Genomic DNA, 21,206 nt, shown 5'->3' with positions numbered 1-21,206 from the left:
AGAGACCAAGAATTCATCGAAAGTGCAAAACTCTATGTAGTAGCGTCAAAATGGTGCTAAAAAAAGGGAGGGGGGCATACTAAGTGGTGATTTCGATATTATAATTAAATGCTATAAATAAAGGTGATTTTGTAAAAAAAAATGGCTTAATTCCATTAATTTTTTCAAGGGTGTAGCTGTCTTTTGCTTTATTTGGGAATCCTTCTGAAGTAGGAATGAATGTTTATTGAACTATTTTCAAAAGCTTAAACTAAAGACCTTGGTAGAATTATGCTGAGATTCGCTGATTCCAATAGTTTTTCAGGAAGATCTACTCGTATGAATTTCAATTAAAATTTTGCAACAATAGTTTGACAATCTTTAAATATTTTCTGAATGATAGGGTGAAACATTTCAGCTTGGTGGATAATGCAATAGCATTTAACCCTCTTTTAAGAAGATAGAAAAAAAAGTAGAATAACTGTCATTACCGTTTTGGAATTGTCTCAGTGGTTTGTTTTTGTCATCAAATGATCCATAAACTCCGGATGCATCAAGAAAAGAAGTCACCGAATTCATCTGTTCTCGTTCCCCTGAAAAGAAGGCAAAAATAAAAAATAAAAAAATTAATTTGAATTTTGACATCTGGAATTCAAATTATGTTTTTCGCAATCACGAGTGTGTGGGTAATTGCGTGTAGGTGTGTGTGTATGTGTAGGTGTCTGTATGTATGCGTGTGTATGTGTAGGTGTCTGTATGTATGCGTGTGTGTGTGTGTAGGTGTATGTATGTGTGTATGTGTTTGTGTGTGTAAGCATATGTGTTTGTGTCTGTGTGCAGGCATATGTGTGTGGGTAGTTGTGTGTAGGTGTCTGTATGCATGCGTGTGTGTGTATGTGTTTGTGTGTGTGTGTGTATCTGTTTGTGTATGTGAGTAGGTGTATGTATGTGTGTGTATGTGTTTGTGTGTGTGCGTACGTGCGTGTATGTATGCGTGTAAGTGTAGGATATGGAGGCAACCTGAAGACGGTTTTCGCTATAGGAGCAGCATCGTCAGGCCCGTCGACGCGACGGAGGTGCTGGCAGAGGGTGCTGGTGGGAAAATAAAATGATAGGAATTCAAAACCGTCAAGTGAGAACAATAAGCAATCGTGATTGCTGAATAATTTCAAATTCACGAACTGTAGAAGCTCATCAATACGTACTAATAGGGAATCCACGTCGTCCGAATTGATGAAAACGTCGTACAGATTAAACAAAATAAACTATACGTTGATCCAAGGCACAGAAAATAGCTAATGTACATAGCAAAAATTGTATTTTGAACTCATTAGAATGAACTATAAAACTGCATAAGAGAAAATTACAAAAATGCAAATTGCAAAATACGGCTCAGAAAAAACTATTAGTGTGCTAACTTCGCTTTTATTAATATAGCATGCATATCTCAATGGATGTCCGGATTGAGTGAAGTACGGTTTAATAGTGCCTTGATTAATAAGGGTTTACTGTAATATGACATTCCTGATAAATTGTAAAATCATGGTTCCTGGAAAAATAACTGGCATTTTGGATAACCGTATAAAACTACTGCAAATTAAATTTTTTGCGATCTAATATTGTTCCAGATTCTTTTCTATTTTTTTTTTTCTAATATTGATTTTATCACTCAAAACAAGAATTAAATTCATGTTTTCAGTCACTTAAAATATGTTTCGATTCTTGAGTTGGTTAATGGCTTCATGCATATGAAAAAGCGAACAGTGCCATAAACTTATTAGTTTATGAAAGAAATCTGCGAAAATCGGGACACAAAGTTAAATTTAATTGCTGGTTGCAAATTTGTTATAAAAAGAGGGTTGAAGTTTTAAAGTTGATAATTTGAAGATGACTATCCCCCAGCAACATTGTTGTGATCTCTAGTACAAACAGTAATCGAATAATAAGGTACATACAGCAAGGAGAAATTTTATTAGAGAAAGTGCTAAAGGTAATAACAATTCCCCCCCCCCCCAGAAGTGTACATTCTTCTGTATGCAAAATATGTAGGATCTACCGTCAAAACGGTTCAAAAGACTTTCACGAAATTCTTTACCGAGTAAAGAAAGAGTCGAAAGCAAAGAGCCAAAAACTAGTCAAAAGAAAATGCTACAAGACTAAGAACTTTTTAAGTTGCTCCTTGTGCAACCTTTTTATGGCCTAGTTAATTAAGGACGCTTTCCAAAGACCTTGAAATGAACTGACAAAAGAAAAAATAACGAATAGAAACCAACTAAAAGAAAATATTACAAAATTGGAACAAAAGCCACCCTTGAAAAATTAATCAAAAATTGAGTGCCCAAGATTTATTTCCATTAAAATTTACCTGCGCAAAGACCTGGTATAGAAGCCGATCGGACAAAATCCAAACACTTGACTCCTCTTGGTCCATAAAACGGATCTTCTTTTGGAACAACGATGGCCATACACTCTGGATGAAGTAGGCTGGGGTCTGCAATAACTTCTGGATTGCAGCAAGATATCGGTGCTCCATTGTGACCTGAAATGTAATGTTCAATCTTCAATAACTATTACAAGTTTTTAAATGGAATGCTACAACTGCTTTCTGCTGATGGAACTTTAGAATCGTTTTATTGTTATCAAACATCATTTAACTACTAGGATGCGTCAAGAATTTACAACTATACTTGACAAATGTAAATTTTCTCAACGTACCGTTAGAGCGGCACATATGCGGGAAACGTAGCAGATAACCAATAAAAAAGCCGGTACTTAGGCTTGTTTGTCCAAATTTCCATTAAGTTCTGACACGAGGTTGGTGAAATGACGATTTAAATATAAGATTTAATAATTTAATATATTCAAATATTAAATATAAGTAGTCAAATTAACTTAGAGAAATTTTGCTTTATGAGTTCTATAGTTAGGCCATAACGCAGCCGAGGCAACGCGAAATATATGTCGTGCTGATGGTAAAGATTCGGTGGATCACAATACTGCTAGAAAATGATCATTGTAGCATTAATATTAATTATTATAATGGTTATAATTGTCATTATAATAATCATGACAAAACGTTATTGTCGCAGTATTGAAGAACTGGCTGAAAAATTGCCTAAGGCCGTAGAACTAAAGCCCTAAATATTAGCTTAGGATAGTAGCTTAAGTGACGACCTCAAGAGTGAAGATGATAACGACATGTCCGCCATCTTGGGGCTAAATGCTGCTTCCTTCCTATGTCTGATATAACGATTTATAGCAATTGTATTTTGCTTCTTGATTGGGGTGCCTCTCGATTGTGGATTAACTAAGAGTTAATAAGAAACCACAATCTAGAAGCAAAACACTTTACTTCACCATAGTAGACATAGGAAGAAAGCCTCGTTTAACCCCAAGATCGCACACGTGTCGCTACTTATCATACGATTCAGGTAGAACATGAAAATCTCTACTTCGAACGGTAAGTATCGAAAGTTAACAATGTGTTACAAAATATGGAAAGTAGTTTACCGCAAAACAAATACAAATACAAAAGTGACGACCAGCAACATGCTCTGGGCCCAGCTAGACTGGTCCTAGTCAATTTACAATCCCCAGTGAAGATCAATGGCCCTCTTAAAACTATCTACTCCCTTGCTCATTACCACCTCTTCCGGTAAGCTGTTCCAAGGTTCCACTACCCTGCTATAATAATAATTTTTCCTAATATCCATGTTAGCCTGAGATTTAAATAGCTTAAAACAATGGACCCCTTGTCCTGTTTTCTGTGCTAAAGTTCAGCCCCGTAACATCTTTCGTTTTAATAAATTTAAACAGCTGAATCATGTCTCCTTGGTCTGTTCTTTGCTCAAGACTGTACATTTTTAGCTTTCTAAGCCTGGAATCATATTCTAAATGAGAAAGTCCATTTATTAGCCGTGTAGCCCGCCTTTGAACCCTTTCCAATACATTAATATCTTTCTTAAGTTTGACTCACCCTTGTATTAGGGAATTGAATGCGTTTTGATTTCTAAATGTTAGCACTAATATTTACAATATTTTAGAAAAGTTACAAAAATAAAATTGAATTTCCCACATATTTACGTATTTTAAGAACAAACATTGAATACAATAAATATGAAATTCAAACTTGCATATTGTATAATATAAATATTGAATCTTTCATAATTACCTGTTTTGCTGGTGATTCTGATGATGTCGTGATCAATGAACAATCCGAAGTATAAGGTAATTACTGTGTTGTTGCACTGAGGTTTCGATCTATGAGTGTAGAGGTGATTGCTAAGAAAACGAGCGTTTGGCAATTCGGTTCCATCACTTGCAGCTCGTGGCATGGCGACACCTGAAACAAAATGAAGGGGAGAAGTTTTATTTCCATATCAAAAATTAATAAATAAAATAAATAAATAATATAAAATAAAATAAATAAATAAGTATGTAAAATTAAATTTGCTTGTTGAAACATGCCATTGTAGCAAAATTACGTAGTCATGCACACAGTGGTAACCATCAGAGGGGGGAGGGGTCATGTTGTATACACTGCGCCATTGAAATTTTTAGGAGGGTTGTTTTTAGGGAGTATTTTTTTCGGGGGGGGGGGCAGGTTGGAGGTCTCCGTTGTTTGCGGGGGATGCGCCGTTGCTTTTACAAGGAATGGACACCGCTATATGCTTTAAGATAAAAATAGTTCTAGGCATAAGCCTATCATTTAAGGGATTAGGTGGGGGCAGTAGCGTAACTATTGGGTCTAGCGCCCCTGGCGAACTAAAGAAATTGTGTCCCCCTCCAGGATCGCCCACATGGGAAGTCATCGGAGGTCATTGTGATCTCCAAAAAAAAAAATTTTTTTTTTGGAAAATTTTGATTAGTTGATTCGACAAATAGGAGGCAGCATTGTAATTTTTTTTCTTATTTTCTTTTTTAGAATTGTTTTCAATGATACCTAAGGTTCCTTCTCAGTAGATGGTTCAGTAGATGTTATGTATGTGTCTCTAACCCTTTTTTTTTCTCGAGTTTTTTTTCTCTCCATTTTTAAAGCGTTTTTTAAATTCTATGATCGGAAAAAAAACTCTTAAATTTTTTTTTTTTAATCAGTTGAAATGCCGCCCCCCTGGCTGCTGCGCCCCTGGCGAGAGCCACTCTTGCCAACCCCTAGTTACGCTACTGGGTGGGGGGAATCAATTGCCCCCCCCCTCGGGTTTAAAAACATCGTGTAATTATGTATTTGTGTTAATTTTATTGCTTCTCCCTTCATGAGTTCAGTACAAACATATCGCTCGTTTGGAAGAAGAGTATGCCATAATACGAAACTTTTAATTTTCTTTTCTTTTTTTCGCTTAAAGGCCTTCAAAGGACGTTATCTTCTTTGGAAAATAATGACAGGTTTTTTGTTCGAATATTAACCACACTGGGAGAACACAGCAAACTTACTTTTCTTAATGCAATTTGCCTGAAGAGTTCAACTTCAAATGCTTCTCCTGTAAAATTTCAGTTCTTCGTATTGTGGGACTCTTCTTCCAAATGAGCGATATATCCTCTTCCCTCGCATGGAAAATTTAAAAATGAAGCGATTGGTTCTAGGGTCTTTCTTTCTTTTTTTTTTTTTTTGAGCAATCACGATTGTTTATTGCTCTCACTTGACTGTTTTGATGTCCTATGATTTTATTTTCCCTCCGCCTCCCTCTGCAGCACCACCGTCGGCCGGCCGCCTTACGATGCTGCTCCTCTAGCGAAAACCGTCTCCAGGTTGCATCCATATCCTACACACACGCGCATACATACACGCACCTACACACACATATATACACACAAACACACACACATACGCATACACACATACACGCACACTAACAAACACATACACACAAACACATACATGCACATAACACAACTACACATAAACACAACTACCCACACATGCCTACACACGCATACACATACCCCCCCACACACAAACAAACATACCCCCTCACACACACAAACACGCACGCCTACATACACACACACACTCGTGATTGCGAAAAACATAATTTGAATTCAAGATGTCAAAGTTCAAATTATTTTATTTATTTAATTTTTTGTCTCATCACAGTGGATTTCTTCTTGTCCGTGGTCGATCAGTTCAAAGATGATATTATTTAACCAACTACAGCATAGTTTCATATTCAAGTAAGAATGTAACTTAAAGGCTTTGAAATTTGCCAAAAACATCTATGTGTTTCAGTTACGTAAGTATTCGATACGTAACATTTCAATGAAGTAGTTTCAGCCAGTGTTGGGTAACGAATGACTATACGTCATCGACGTAACATTTGTACTAATCTAAAATATATTTTTAATCTTTAGTTTTAAACTCGCATTCATAAAACCACACCATTTTTTTTAATTCCTGCTACTGATAGTGACATATCTTTTATCAAAAATGTGTCTTCTTTCTTTCCTCAAATTTATTTTAGCTTTAACTAAATCTTCTCTGGGCTTTTTTTTTTTTTTTTTTTTTTTTTTATCTAAGTTTATGGCTTCATTAAAGTAACTTGCCCCATATATACGTTTGTGAACATGGTATTCCAGAAGGAAAAAAACAGCAGAAGTGCGATAGAAAATTTAAGAAAATGAATAACTTTTAAAATTAAATTATTATTCTTTTCTTTTTGATAATAACGATTTTGGTATTATTCATTCTTTGATGATTTTTATCTCTGCACTATTGAAGTTAAGTAGAAAATTTTTCAATGACAAATGATTTTTCTCCAGAATTCTTGTTCTTCTCTTAGAGTAATTTTAAAACTACGTTCATGAGAAGTTTAACAAAAATTAACGAGGCGATTGCTTATGCTTGTGTGACCTTGTTATACTTGATAAGAAGATAAATTAAAAACAATGCAAAAGATGCCATGTCTGCAATACAGGCTGACATGATACAGGTGGCAAAATCAAGAATACGAGACTTAAATAAATGAATAAATAGTTTTATACCGAATAGTAAAAATCTACGCAACGCTAGAAAAACACGCATTTTTAAAATAATTTTAAAAAAAAATTGAATTTTGACATCTTGAATTCAAATTATGTTTTTCGCAATCACGAGTGTGTGTATGTAGGCGTGTGTGTTTGTGTGTGGGGGTATGTGTGTTTGTGTGTAGGGGTATGTGTATGTGTGTGTAGGCATGTGTGTTTGTGTCTGTGTGCTGGCATAAGTGTGTGGGTAGTTGTGTGTTTGAATGTGTGTGTGGGGGGAAGGTATGTGTGTGTAGGCATATGTGTTTGTGTCTGTGTGCAGGCATGAGTGTGTGGGTAGTTGTGTGTATATGTTTCTGTGTGTGTATGTGTAGGTGTCTGTATGTGGATGTGTTTGTGTGTATGTGTGTATGCGTGTGTGTAGTTGTGTATGTATGCGCGTGTGTGTAGGACATGGATGCAACCTGGAGATGGCTTTCGCTATAGTAGCAGCATCGTGAGGAGCCGGTCGACGGTGATGATGCGGAGGGTGGCGGTGGGAAAATAAAATGATAGGACGCCAAAAACAGCCAAATGAAAGCAATAAGCATTCGTGATTGCTCAATAAATAAAATAAATAAATAAATAAATGAAGATTCGTGTTTTGGATGGATTATAAGGAACATTTTCTTTAATGAATGGATGCTGTATTTAAGGCTATTGTTTATACTTTTCACTGAAAGCTTTTACACGGCAGCATCAACAACAAAAACGCTTAAGGCTTAATTTAACAAAAGAGTCATTTGGTTAATAATTAAATTAATGTTGAACGTGAGTATACAACGCAAATAAACAGGATTACTCTCAACTCAGTTTTGCACAAGTACCACCGAAAAAGATGAAGTTTTCAAAAATGAGTAGACAATGCTTTCAAATTTTCTTGAAATCTGTGTTTCAAATAGGAGTACCCAAGTTTTCAAATAGTTTGCAGAATTATTTCATGCTCAAAAATGAGTACAGTGAAACCTGTATTATAAGTTGACCACTTGCGGTGCACTACTTTAGCGGTCAACTCAAACAGGTGGTCAACTTATAGAGGTTGAATTATATGATATACAGTCGAACCAGTCTATCTCGAATTTCACGGAATAGAAAAAAAAATTCGATATAAAGAGGTTTTGAGATACGGAGGTGAGAAACTTCTTGAAATTTGGAATCTGATGATGAAAATTTTTGAAATTTATACCAAAGATTAAACATGCGAAATATTAAAATTCTTCCGTAAAAGTTTTGTTAGGTATTTATTCTACTATTTTATACTAAGCACTTCATTGCAAGTTTAAGGAATCATTTTGACAGCAATGAAATTTTAAGCATAAATTTTGCAAGCAAAATATGTAGTCTTTTATTGTTTTTCGGTGTCTGATTTTTTTTTTTAGATTCAAATATCCTCTCTTGAGGTTGGCAATGGCTAAAACCCCATTTTGCCCTATTGTACGTACTTAACTTGGCGGCAATTTAATTTTTCTTCATTAATGGATTGCCGTCCAAAAATTCTAGAAATTTCACTTTTTTATCATTTGAAAAAATCTTTAGCTTTCTTTTCACGCCTATCATCTTGGTTTACTACGCAATCACAACTTCAAGCAAGAGATGACTCGCGGATCAGTACCTAAACCAGATAACAGATAATGAAACAGGTTTTAATTTGAATAACCTTAAACTACGAACTTGAAAAAGTCACCCCACATGTCAAATCTGTCAAGCCCAGCCCTTTCCTCATTGTCCCATTCTCTGCCCTCTGCTCTGCTTCCGAGAAAGTGCTCGAAATGACTGTCTTCCTGAAAAAAATAATACCTAGTTGCATTTCTCCTTTTTTTCCCCTGCCATTGAGAATAGTGCTACTGTTTCTGTGTTTAAGGAAAGTTGTTTGCCGTTTTGAAGATTGCTGGACTTCGAATTCGAAAATGTCAGCATTGCTGGAATTCGAGATATGGAGGTATTCGGGATTTTTTTTCGAGATAAACATGGAAAATACATTAAATTTTGGCTGAAAATTCAGGGAAATTAAAAAAATTCGAGATAGACAGGTTTCCGAGATAAGCAGGTTCGAGATAGACAGGTTCGACTGTAGATCTAATTCTGTGCCCGAAAATAGCGGTCAACTTAGACAGGTGGTAAACTTACAAGGGTGGTCAATTTTACAGGTTTTACTGCACATAACTCGGTTAGTACTAAATTTTGAATTATCCCATTTACTTAAAAATGAGCACAAATACCTCAAAAATGAGTGTTTGATTGCCTCAAATTTGAAAACCACATCGTATGAGCCATATTGACTCGGCGACATGCTCAAATTTGAGTACTTTTTCGTTGTTTTTGATATTGCTGTTTTTAGAGTGATAGTTTTCAAACTGTACAAAAATAAGTGCTTTCAAAAGCATAAAATCTGCGCATGACATCATAAATACCGACTTTTATGATTCATGAATGCCAATATAATTTATTAAAATGTCTTACCATCAGCATATTCAGGTCTCATCATCCGTCTGAACGGTGTTAATGCCATCCCCCAGTCGCTGTTTCCCAAATTATTGCAACTTCCATTGTAAGTTCTGTAAGGGTAAGAAGCATTGCAATAATTCGGCTTACTCGCCTGACAACGAGCAGGAAGTAGGCGAGGGTCAAGACTGAAAAGAAGGATTTAAAAAAAAATGTTATTATTAAAAAATTTGTGAAAATTCTACTTGTCCATATTGACATATCTTTAGAATAATTCATTTACTTGAAAGTGTATTTGAAATTTAATTAGTTTTAAAAATCTTTTCTTCAAACTAACTTTTTCCTTTTTACTTCCTTTTACAAAAAAGGAAGTATTGTATTTGCGAAAAAAATTTCACTCAAAAATCGGCCTTAATTTCTATTTTGCTCACCTCCGAATGAATGTTGGTTTTTTTTTTCGACTCGACCACACGTGGGTATGTGCCTAGGAACGTACAGACACACGAAATATCCATTTTGACGATCCCAGAGTAAATTACAACGAGTTTCTCGTGACGTCCGTATTACGTACGTATGTGCATATGTGCGTATGTGTGTATGTATCTCGCATAACTCAAAAACGGTATGTCCTAGAAAGTTGAAATTTGGTACATAGACTCCTAGTGGGGTCTAGTTGTGCGCTTTCCCTTTTGGTTGCATTCGGATGTTCCTAAGGGGGTCTTTTGCCCCTTTTTGGGGGGAAATCATTGTTAATTTCGATGTAAACTCAAGTGGTGTTATAATTTGGCGGACACTTGACGATATATCGCTAGTCTTTTGGTCGCCAAATATTGTCGCCAACTTGGCGACAAATTTGGCGATTTTTTTTTTAATTTTTAAAATTTGGTTTCGATTTGGCCACTGTTGGTGATATTTAGAGAGACAACTATTGAATCAGATTAAAATTGCCAATAATGGGAAAATGACATTGAATTGGAGTAAAATGAAGTCATGTGATGCACACATCAGCTCGTTTTTTTTTTTCAAACGATACACCATTTATTACATTTCTTTTCACATAATTTCACGTGTTTCATAAATACTTCTATTTAAAACTTTAATTTGCTAATTTGATAACGTATCTGTCTACACATTTCCACATTAATTTGTTTACCAATTCATTTAACTTTCTATCTATTCATTCATACCTTTATCTTTTCACTTTATTTTGCAGTTATATTTACTACGTAACTTATCAATTACATATTACTTTATTTATCTTTGGTGTATACAATTGGCTTAGCTCCCATATTTTGTATTAATTTTTGTGGATCAGTTGATTTCTCTCCCCCCCCCCTTTTAGACTTTTATTTAATTTTCTCTATTTTTAAAGATTTGTTTGCTCATGCGCACTGACTGTTTATAAATCGTCTCATAATCTGCGACTTCACTCTTCTAATTGTTCTGAATTTCAATTTTAAAAAATTGTTATTTTCTCGTACTTCCTATTTAATCTAAGCAATTAGCTTTTTTCCCTCCCACAGCGGCACATATTTAAAAAAAAAATCAAAAAAGCAAGAACATATCTCCGCTCAAGGGCGCACATATGCAAAATTTTAAGGAGGGGGGGGGGGCTCAAAAATTTTCCCCATGGTTTAGTAGAATATTTTCCCCATGGAAACAGATTTCAGTACAATTTAGAGATATTAAAATTTGACATTTTTAATAACTTATTCATTAATGGCTGGAAAAGAAATTTTGATACTTTTTTAAAAAGAAAAAAAGCACTAAAAGAAAGAAAATTCTCATTTCTAAGGGGGGCTCAGGCCCCCCCCCATTGCCCCCTATATGGGCGCCCTTATCTCCGCTTATACATTTCATGTTATGTTAGAAGGCAATATTTCTGAGATAATTCGACATCATGCTTTTGAGTCAAACGTTCGACATGCAAAAAGCAGATTTAAATTAAAATATTAACCACATGTTTTATGATTTAATTCTTAGATAATTATTAATTAAACTTTCATTTTATAAACAGATATGTTTTACTTACCAACCACCTAATTCACGCTTCACATGTTCAACGATTATTGCACAATCCTCTAAGCCTTTATGTGAATCCCCTTTTTGGAATGTTTGCAACAAAGAGGATGATGACCCGTGCTTCGGCACAACACCTGGAATCATTTTCAGCCATAAGTTAGAATTCGAGTACTTGCTTATAGGGGAAAATATTTCTAAAGTAAAACGTGTTTTTCGGTAAATTCTAATGGTGAGGGAGATTTTGTATTGGTCTATGCTTTCACATAGGTTGATCATATCTTTTGTTTCATGGAGGCGCACTTTCAATTTATTGAATGAATTTCAGAAGTTTAAGAAAATTCTAGTACTTATTGAAATGAAAAAATGTACTAAAAGTGAAATATCTGTCAACAAATTTTATAGGCAAATGAAGTTTTGCATTGCTCTACCTTTTTATCCATAGATTAATTACACATATTATTTGAAGGAGGCTCATGGAACAAGTTTTAGAAATAAAACAAAATTCCAGTACTTATGTGCACGAGAAAATACTGTGAAAGTAAAATAGCTTCTAGTCAATTACACAGGTACGTGAAATTTTGTATTGTCGTGTGCGGTTTGATTATAATACATTTTATTTGAATAAGATGCACGTTCCAAGATTTGCCACTTCAGAAAACATTTTCTTTTGAATGGTTTATCCTGACGATTTATCATTTTTTTGTTTTTTTTTTTTTTTTGTGAAAACAAAATTTTAAAAATTAATGGCTATTTTATAAAATATTAATAATTTCAGGAATAATTTTACATAAAATAACTATATTTTGAGAGCAATTACGGGAATTTATTTTGTGTGAAGAAATTATGTTAAATGACTAAATATTTCCATGAGAGAAAACTAAGTTACTTTTTTGGAAATATATAATACTGTCGGATAACTAAGCTACTTGAAAAAATATTTATTTTTTCATGCTAATATTTAATGACGTTTTGTACATATTTTCCATGATTATTCTCACCTTTTTCTTTAAGCATTTTCTCTAATCTCTCCCTTTCAAGCACTAGAACTTCTCCAGCTCTCCATGCCTTTCTGAAATCATCGCTTGGGAAGTTTATCAGTTCTGTTAATTAAAAAGAATATATTTTAATTTTTTCATACTATAAAAATATCACTTTAAAATGCCTGTATGTTTACAAATAATGGATGATGAATTTCTCGCCAATTTGCTATGGCTATTTGTTCTCCCATGTTCCACTCCCATGTTCCACGTCATGATAATTTGTTAATTTACTCTTCCACGTTATGATAATTTTCTGGGTAAAATGTTCTTAGAATTAGAATATAAAAAGAACAAAGTCGAATTTTTGAAAAATTGCTTCGAGGTGCACACCCGCATGCTACTAACTAATTCTGTGTCAAATTTCATGAAAATCGGCCGAACGGTTTATGCGCTGTGCGCGTCACAGAGATCCTGACAGAAATCCCGATATCCAGACAGAGAGACTTTTAGCTTTATTAATAGTAAAGATTATTCTTTGTAACATTACTTATTCTGCTGATTAACATAACCTAAGACGCGATCCATATTCTTTAAGAATGCTATTCAAAGTATATTCACGGAAAAAAAAAAAAATCCAAATTGAAAGCTGCATGTTTGAGCCTGTAAAGTTTGTTCCTTTACAATTGAGGTATAGACGCAGTGAAGCTGATGTGAAGCTTAATCAAGATGTTTAAATTTCTCGGAAATAATATTTAAATTTAACTACAATAAAATTATAAGGATTATACTTTACAGATATAGCATTAGCTAAAATGTATTGCTATTAAAAAAGCTGTTTTTATTATTGTTCTGAATATCAAAGTAACTTTTAAAACAATCAAAACTGAAATAATTATTCTCTATTCAAGAATATTCAGAACTATTCTTAAACAAGGTGGAGTGTCCAAACTTATCTTGAAAAAATAATAAACATTGTTCTCAGAAAGAATTTTTGGATTTTTTATGTGCCATTCAAGGATAAAAATGTGAAAAGAAGAGTATGCTTAAAAACAAATTGCGTATAGGTTGAATGATGAATGGTACTATCATAAAGGAACTTTTTTATAGTAGCTGTACATTGAAACATTCTTCACATCATGATTTCTTTTAGAAGAAAATTGTTTTGTCTATTTAAAAAAAAAAAAAATCAAAGAAAGAAGCCGAACCTTCCCATTCCAGTAAATCACCAAAGATATCCTTAAAATTGATTTCAATTCAAAAATTAATTTGAATTTTGACATCTTGAATTATTATATTTTTCGCAATCACGAGTGTGTGTATGTAGGCGTGTGTGTTTGCGTGTGGGGGTATGTGTGTTTGTGTGTGGGGGGTATGTGTATGTGTGTGTAGGCATGTGTGTTTGTGTCTGTGTGCTGGCATAAGTGTGTGGGTAGTTGTGTGTATGTGTGTGCGTGGGGGGGGGGTATGTGTATGTGTGCGTAGGCATATGTGTTTGTGTCTGTGTGCAGGCATGAATGCGTGGGTAGTTGTGTGTATGTGTGTGTATGTGTTTGTGTGTGTGTGTGTGTGTTTGTGTGTGTGTGTGCGTGTGTGTGTAGTTGTGTATGTATGTGCGATGTGCGTGTAAGTGTAGGACATGGATGCCACCTGGAGACGGCTTTCGCTATAGGAGCAGCATCGTGAGGAGCCGGTCGACGGTGATGGTGCGGAGGGTGGCGGTGGGAAAATAAAATCAAAGGACATCAAAACAGTCAAGTGAGAACAATAAGCAATCGTGATTGCTCAAAAAAAAATTTAAGTTTTCTATTTTTGGAAGGGTTAATGGGAAGTATAGCCTCTGGATATTAAAATCGTAAGAGAGCTTCTTTTTACCTTGAAACGATCGCATAAGTCAGATTATAATACTACCCATAGGCGTTCAAAATTGATAAATTGTACGTTTGAAGAAATCCGGCACAAAAAAGAAAAAAAAAATACTGACAACAGATAATGTTGCCAGTTCGTGTTTTACCTTGTTGACAGGGTCTAATTCAGGGTTGGCAAAAACCTGGGTTTTTTTAAAAAAAGCCCATGGACCCAGGGTTTTTTGGGTTTGTTTAAATAAAACCCAAAAAAAACCCCAACTAAAGCTGGGTTTTTTAAAAGAAATGTGGGTTTTTTTGTCTTTTTTTAGGGAAAATGTGGGGTGCTTGTAGCATAGTGTAGCGTAAGTATATGGACAAAGCACAAAAATTGTCTTGGGGTAAAAAAAGCTGGAAAATTCAACGTTTTCTGAAGAAAAGTAAAAAAGACAACGGAACCCAAGAATGGTGCAGTTTCAGATTTTTTGGTTTCCATGATTACCAACAGTTAGGGCAAAGTTACTTCTCGAGTAATAAAATCTATTGTTCGTTTGTCCGTTTTTAATTACTACATTTTTTTCTGCATTTTACTTTATTGTATTTCATTTAGTCACACAAAACTACTATAGAACCTCAAGTAGTTTAAATCCCTTTTTACTGAACTCCAGCTTAATCAAGACATTTCTTTGAATTTTATGTTGCCTGTTTTTCTATTTCTGTGTACATAGTAAGAAATATTAAACTTTTTCGTAAGATAATGAAAATACTGTACATCCTATTTTGTTTTCTGTCCGACCGTTTGTAAAACCCGTTAATTTCTAAAAAATATACCTTGTTTATTCGAGATTTGTGACTTGTTGGTTTGCAGAAAATAATTCACATGAAAGAATTTTAGCTAGAGTAGTTTCCTCTGTACAATCTACAAATATTGGGAAAATCAGACGTGACAGGACTTAGTCACGATAATTTGAGTTATTTATTGACCAGTTAAAGAAAAAAGTTAAATATATTTATTTAAAATCTTTGAAGTATTTTGTTAATGACGTTAAGAGCTAAGAAATACTATTTAAGTTCAAAATTCATTTTTTATGTCCATTGTCTGTGGTAAGAACAAATAAAAAAGAAGTTTAAATTGTAAAAGTATTTAAATTAATTAATTTTTTTTAAAACTTCTACAAAAGTTTAAAAAAACCCAAAAGTGGGCTAAATAATGGGTTTTTTTAAATGGGTTTTTTCAAAAAAACCCATTGGGTCCAACCCAAGTGGGTCCAATCCGGCCAACCCTGGTCTAATTACAATAGGACTACTAGGCATGGGCGTGGGGCGGCGCCATCTTTCTAACGGGTTTCCATATTTCTTTAAAGATTTATGCACATCATTAAAACTATTCGAGCAGTACAAGCATGTTTTTTTTTAAAAAAATAATGATTTATAAATTGCAAAAAAACTTTCTTTCTGCTAGTAACGGATTTTCCATTTCAAAATTATTGGAGATTGAAGGGGATTCAAAAATGCTCATGTTAAATGTTAATAACATAGTTCCGTGATAGGCAAAGGGGGCCACCAAAAATGCATTCCAACGGGCCCCGTAACGTATGAAATTGCAGCTGCATTCTGGCTTAGACACTTAAGGGGTCTCAAAATTATTGTGGGCCTTTAGTCTCACCTTTAGTTAGTCAACCTCTGCTTGTTGGGTTTTTGAGATCATTAGAAATCCAGAATTTTCACCTAGGGTTGAGGGGATCACACTCCTTGCATGTGAATTACACATTAACATATTGGTAATACGCCTCAAAACACAGTATTGTGGCCATACCTTGATTTTAACCCACATTTCAGATTCTGTGTTTGTTAAGCCATATTTTGCCGGGAGGGTTGGGGGTTTAATCCCTCACTGTAATCTTGCTTCATATGTACAGAGCGTATTTTTTTCATAGATATTTAAGATTTTAAAGCATAGCTAATAATGAGAAATAAATAGATACATTTACGCTATTAAGGAAAAGATAATAAACATTCGACAAAAACCAAAAAGCAGCTTTAGAAGGATATCTTTTCTGTATACGCTTTTTGCATTGAAAAAACGTTTCCTTGTAGCCCCGAAGCACGTGTCTGAAATTTCTGCAAATGTTGGCACTTTTTAATTTGTTATACTATTCTTAATTTTATAGTCATAAAATTTTCGTAATGCATAAAAAGCGAAAAAAATCCTCAATTGAATAGCTGACTTCCAATACGCAAATGTACGTGATTTTTACAGTATAAATTGTATAAAAGCTAATCTTACAAGAAAGCATGAATGGGGTCGTTTCCAAAATTTTAAAAGTATTTTTTTTCTGAAAGAACATGCTTAAAAACACAGGATCTGACCATTTTTTAAATAATTTATTTAAGCTTAATATTTTTAAAAAATTACTTCAATCGGTGCGCTTTTATATTTTACGCTTCTGCCGATGACATCACAAATGATGAAATGCCATTCTGTGTTGCCATTCACAGAGCAGAATATTTAATTCGCATCTTTACTCACGTGTATTGGCAACGATAGGGTTGATAGCAAGCGTAGAGTGCAATTTTGATTCGCTGCTTGATTATCATAGCGTGGAAACGTAGTAGAAAGATGCGGCTAAGTGCATCATTAGTGACGTCACAAAGACCACGCCTTGTTTGAAAAATCGGACACTTTAAAAAATTAATTAAAAAAAAACTGTTGGAAAAATGAAATTATTTTCTGGGCCCCATATTATTATTTTTGCTTATTCTATCCATTTCAATGACTAAAAGTAGTACTTTTAACTGAAGGAAACCACCCCATTGCCAATTACAAATCATTTGAATAAAAAAAAGTGAATCAGTCTATACCTGGTAAATCTAGATCAGGAAGATCAGTTGGAACATCTATCAAGAATGGAACATGATGTTTAGACGATCGAATTGCTTCTGCCACGAGCATCAAGACCATGCAAAGGAGCAGCAAACTAGAACACAGAGAAGAATAGTATTATACGTTTTTAAAAGCGTAAATAGGTTTACCAATACTGGGGTGTGCCGGTAAATTTCAGTATCTGCAAAAATAAGTTTTCGAGATATTTGAAGAAATATGTGGTGGATTTCAATACTAACAATAGGAAAATGTTCGAATTAGACGTTTTTTCGGGCCTTTTTTTCAGCGGAAATCAAATAAACGAGCTTCTACAATAAAGATAATGTACAATAGATAACAAAAATGCAAAAAAATGAAAAATGGAAAAATTTGCAGTTACTGCCCTTTACCTGCACACGGCAGAATAGTTCAAAGTTTGTGATTATTAATTTTCGTCGGAGCTTGCAGATGAATAGGTTTCTGAAATTAAGCGATATTTTATCGTTTAATATAAAGTAAAATAAATGTTTTTAGCAGTAAGTTACCGCCCTTAAGCCAGGACTAAGGTAGAACCAGGTTATCGCATCCAGAGACTGCAGTTTCATTCTCATTATAACTCCTCAGTCTGGAATAATGAGTAACCGAGATGGAGGCAGATGTCATCTCATTGAAGCTGAGAGTGCGAACAAACTGGTAGATGAAATAAATTTATCTCGCTAGCGAGAGTCCGCAGCATGGTGCGGTTCGACTCGTGAATTGAAGGATACTGGTGAATTGAGGTTGATTAACGAGTCAAACCGCACCATGCTGCGGACGCTTACAAGTCAAATAAATGCTAATTTTAGCAGCAAGTTACCGCCCCTAAGCCAGGGCTAAGGCAAAACCCGGTTATCATATTCAAAGACTGCAGTTTCATTCTCATTAGAACCCCTCAGTCTGGAATAGTGAGTAACTGAGCTGGAGGCAGATGTCATCTCATTGAAACTGAGAGTGCCAACAAACTGGTAGATAAAATAAATTTATCTCACCAGCGAGAGTCCGCAGCATGGTGCGGTTCGACTCGTGAATTGAAGGATACTGGTGAATTGAGGTTGATTCACGAGTCAAACCGCACTATGCTGCGGACGCTCACAAGTAAAATAAATGTTAACTTTAGCAGTAAGTTACCACCTCAAAGACAGGACTAAGGTAGAACCCGGTTATCACATCCAGAGACTGCAATTTCATTCTCATTAGATCTCCTCAGTCTGGAATAGCGAGCAATCGAGATGAAGGCTTTATCTCACTAGTGAGAGTCCGCAGCATGGTGCGGTTCGACTAGTAAATTGAAGGATACTGGTGAATTGAAGTTGATTCACGAATCGAACCGCACCATGATATGGACACTCGCTGGTAAGATAAATTTGCTTTATCTACCAGTTTGGTGGCACTCTCAGCTTCAATGAGAGGACATCTGCATCAGTAGCGTAATTATGGGGTCGAGCACTCCTGGCGAACTAAAGAAATTGCGTCCCCTCCCAGGGTCACCCACGTGGGAAATCATCGGAGGTCATCATGACCTCCCAAATTTTTTTAAAGTTATATATATATATATTTTTTTGGAACATTTTGATTTATTGATTTGACAATAGGAGGCAGCATTGTACTTTTTTTTCTTATTTTCTTTTTTAGAATTGTTTTCAGTGATGCCCAATGTGTTCCTTCTCAGTAGATTATATATACAATCTCTAGCTCTTTTTCTGCGATTTAAAAAAAAAAAATAAATAAAGCATTTTTTCAAACTCTAGAATTTAAAAAAAGAATCTTATTTTTTTTAATCACACGAAACGCCGCCCCCTGGCGAGAGCCACACCCGCCAACCCCTAGTTACGCTACTGATCTGCATCCATCTCGGTTATTCGCTAATCGAGACTGAAGAGTTCCAATAAGAACGAAACTGCAGTCTCTAGATGTGGTAACCGGGTTGTTTGGCATATTGCATAAATCTTAACTTTACTTTTACTTTTACAGACATCAACCAATGTTCAAAACAAAAGATTCGATGTCTTACCCAAGCATTATCCCGGCTATGGTCTGAGTCCTGGGCAGCTTTATTTCCGCTCTTGCGAACTTCTTCCATTTTGGAAATCTTTCGTATTCTTGTACGGGGGCAGTAGGTACTTGATCTATGAGAGGAAGTTTCTCCGACGGGTCTTCCTCGATGTAGTGAATTGCATCTTGAGCCAAGAACATGGTGCTCATTTGTAGAGAGGAAATTCAGGCTTGTTCTCACCTGCATCAAATTAAAGTACTATGTAAAATGAATGAGTCAAGACAAAGATTTATTCTTACATTGCACAAAGTGGTTTTCAGTGTAAGAAAAACATCGGGGGAAAACCGCAAAATGTGGAAGAAATAAAATTTAAAATGATATTTTATTCAATTTTATTTTGGGACTGTCTACAAATGATGTCACGCTTTGAGAAAGGGAGGAGAGTTCGGGAAATTGTGAGAAGGGGGTGAGGGAGTGGGTAACAAGAAATGTAACATCGTGCACTTTTTTACATGAATATGTATGTTAAAAGTAACGTGACGGTCAAAAATGTTGATTAAAAGTTTGATATTATTTATAGAGAACCCCTTTTCGAAATATTTGGCAAAACAGTTTCCTTCACCGGGAAAGATAAAGAGGGGGGGGGGGGGGAGAGCTGCGATGATTGAAAACATCAACAGAAGAACAAATATGGAGTTCGATTTCGGATTATAAGACTTCTTGAAGAAGATTGCCCTTCCTTTATGTCAACACCATCAAAAAATATATATAAAATAAATAAGTAAATAAAATTAAATAATAATAGTAATAAAGATAAATAAATAAGTAAAATATAATAAAATAAATGAATAATAAATAAATAAAATAATAAAAATAAAAAATGTAAATAAATAAATAAAATGTAATAAAATAAATGAAAAAATGAATAAATAAAATAATAAAATAAATAAATAAAACGAACTTAGATCCTTGTTAATTATGGTGGGATTTTATCACATCAATTATTTTCGTATTTTTCATGATTTTAGCCTACCAAATACGTTCTTCAACTGCTTGCAAACATTTTGAAAAGCTTTGTAGAGCAACTGAACGAATTATGAACTAAGAGCAACTTTTATACATATTTTGGATGCAAGCGTTGAAAAGGCAGAAATATTATTCGAAATTCAAAACTATACTAGATGCAGAAGAAAAAGGGGAAAATGCCGCTTCGGGGGGGGGGGGGGGGGGTCCAAAAAATCTTAAAGCAAATTTAAATACCGCGAAAATTGCTAAAACGTTAGACTTATTGTACGACATGTGTTCAACATATCAAGTTGGGGGGGGGGGGCGTCACATTGCGAACAGGTACTTGAAGAACATTACGTTTGCTTTCTTATCGAATATTGGATGGAGACGGCTTCTTTTTATACAGAATGAAAGATAATACTTTTCTTCATTAATTTCAAACCCAAAGTCATAATATAAAACCCAAAATCGGACTCCTTGCCTCGAGGTCTTCTATTTCGTATTATTACATCGTAACGAACCAAATGAACAATATAAATAACCGTAATAAAATTATGACACATAGATGGATCTCATGTTGTAAAATTAGAGACTGACATGATTATCGCAGAAAGAGACAACATAAATAATATCCTTCAAATCATGATTAGAATAACCGATTCTTATTTGTAGCAATTTTTGAGAGGATATTAATTTTTAACAGAAACTAGCAATTTTCAAAGATTCAAATGAAACTTACTATCAGCTTCTGTTTTTCTTCCATTTCGGTGGATTTTTTTCTTGTGTGTTCTATATTTTATTTCAGATTCATATTTATTTTTATTTATTATTTATTAACGTTTGCATTCTTTCAATTATCAACCTTGTTGTTTCTATTTACAAGGGTGCCCCCTAAGAGCAAGGGCTCACCCCACCCCTAAATATCAAGAAGACCCTCCCACCCCCCAAGAGCAAGAGCTCCCTCCCCTCAAAAAGAGAAAAATACCCCTCAGAGCAACCCAACTAAAAATTTCAATGGCACAGTTTGCGCCATGACCGCCCCC

General features: G+C 34.7%; 1 protein-coding gene across 1 annotated transcript in view; it reads right to left on the bottom strand.

Moving 5' to 3' along the window:
• LOC129221044 (peroxidase-like) overlaps positions 1–19,355 on the bottom strand; it is a 34,337-nt gene extending 14,982 nt beyond the window's left edge. The window contains exons 1-8 of the mRNA XM_054855480.1: positions 19,174–19,355; positions 17,123–17,238; positions 12,438–12,539; positions 11,450–11,573; positions 9,436–9,605; positions 4,151–4,321; positions 2,345–2,518; positions 471–572 (exon numbers count right to left, since the gene is read on the bottom strand). Coding sequence (XP_054711455.1) covers positions 471–572; positions 2,345–2,518; positions 4,151–4,321; positions 9,436–9,605; positions 11,450–11,573; positions 12,438–12,539; positions 17,123–17,238; positions 19,174–19,355 — 1,141 coding nt within the window. The remainder of the gene's footprint in view (positions 1–470; positions 573–2,344; positions 2,519–4,150; positions 4,322–9,435; positions 9,606–11,449; positions 11,574–12,437; positions 12,540–17,122; positions 17,239–19,173) is intronic.
• Positions 19,356–21,206: the final 1,851 nt, after the last annotated feature.

The sequence above is a fragment of the Uloborus diversus genome, chromosome 4, assembly GCF_026930045.1.
Source record: "Uloborus diversus isolate 005 chromosome 4, Udiv.v.3.1, whole genome shotgun sequence".
NCBI classification, from domain to species: Eukaryota; Metazoa; Arthropoda; class Arachnida; order Araneae; family Uloboridae; genus Uloborus; species Uloborus diversus.
This window is presented reverse-complemented; position numbering and strand designations above follow the sequence as displayed.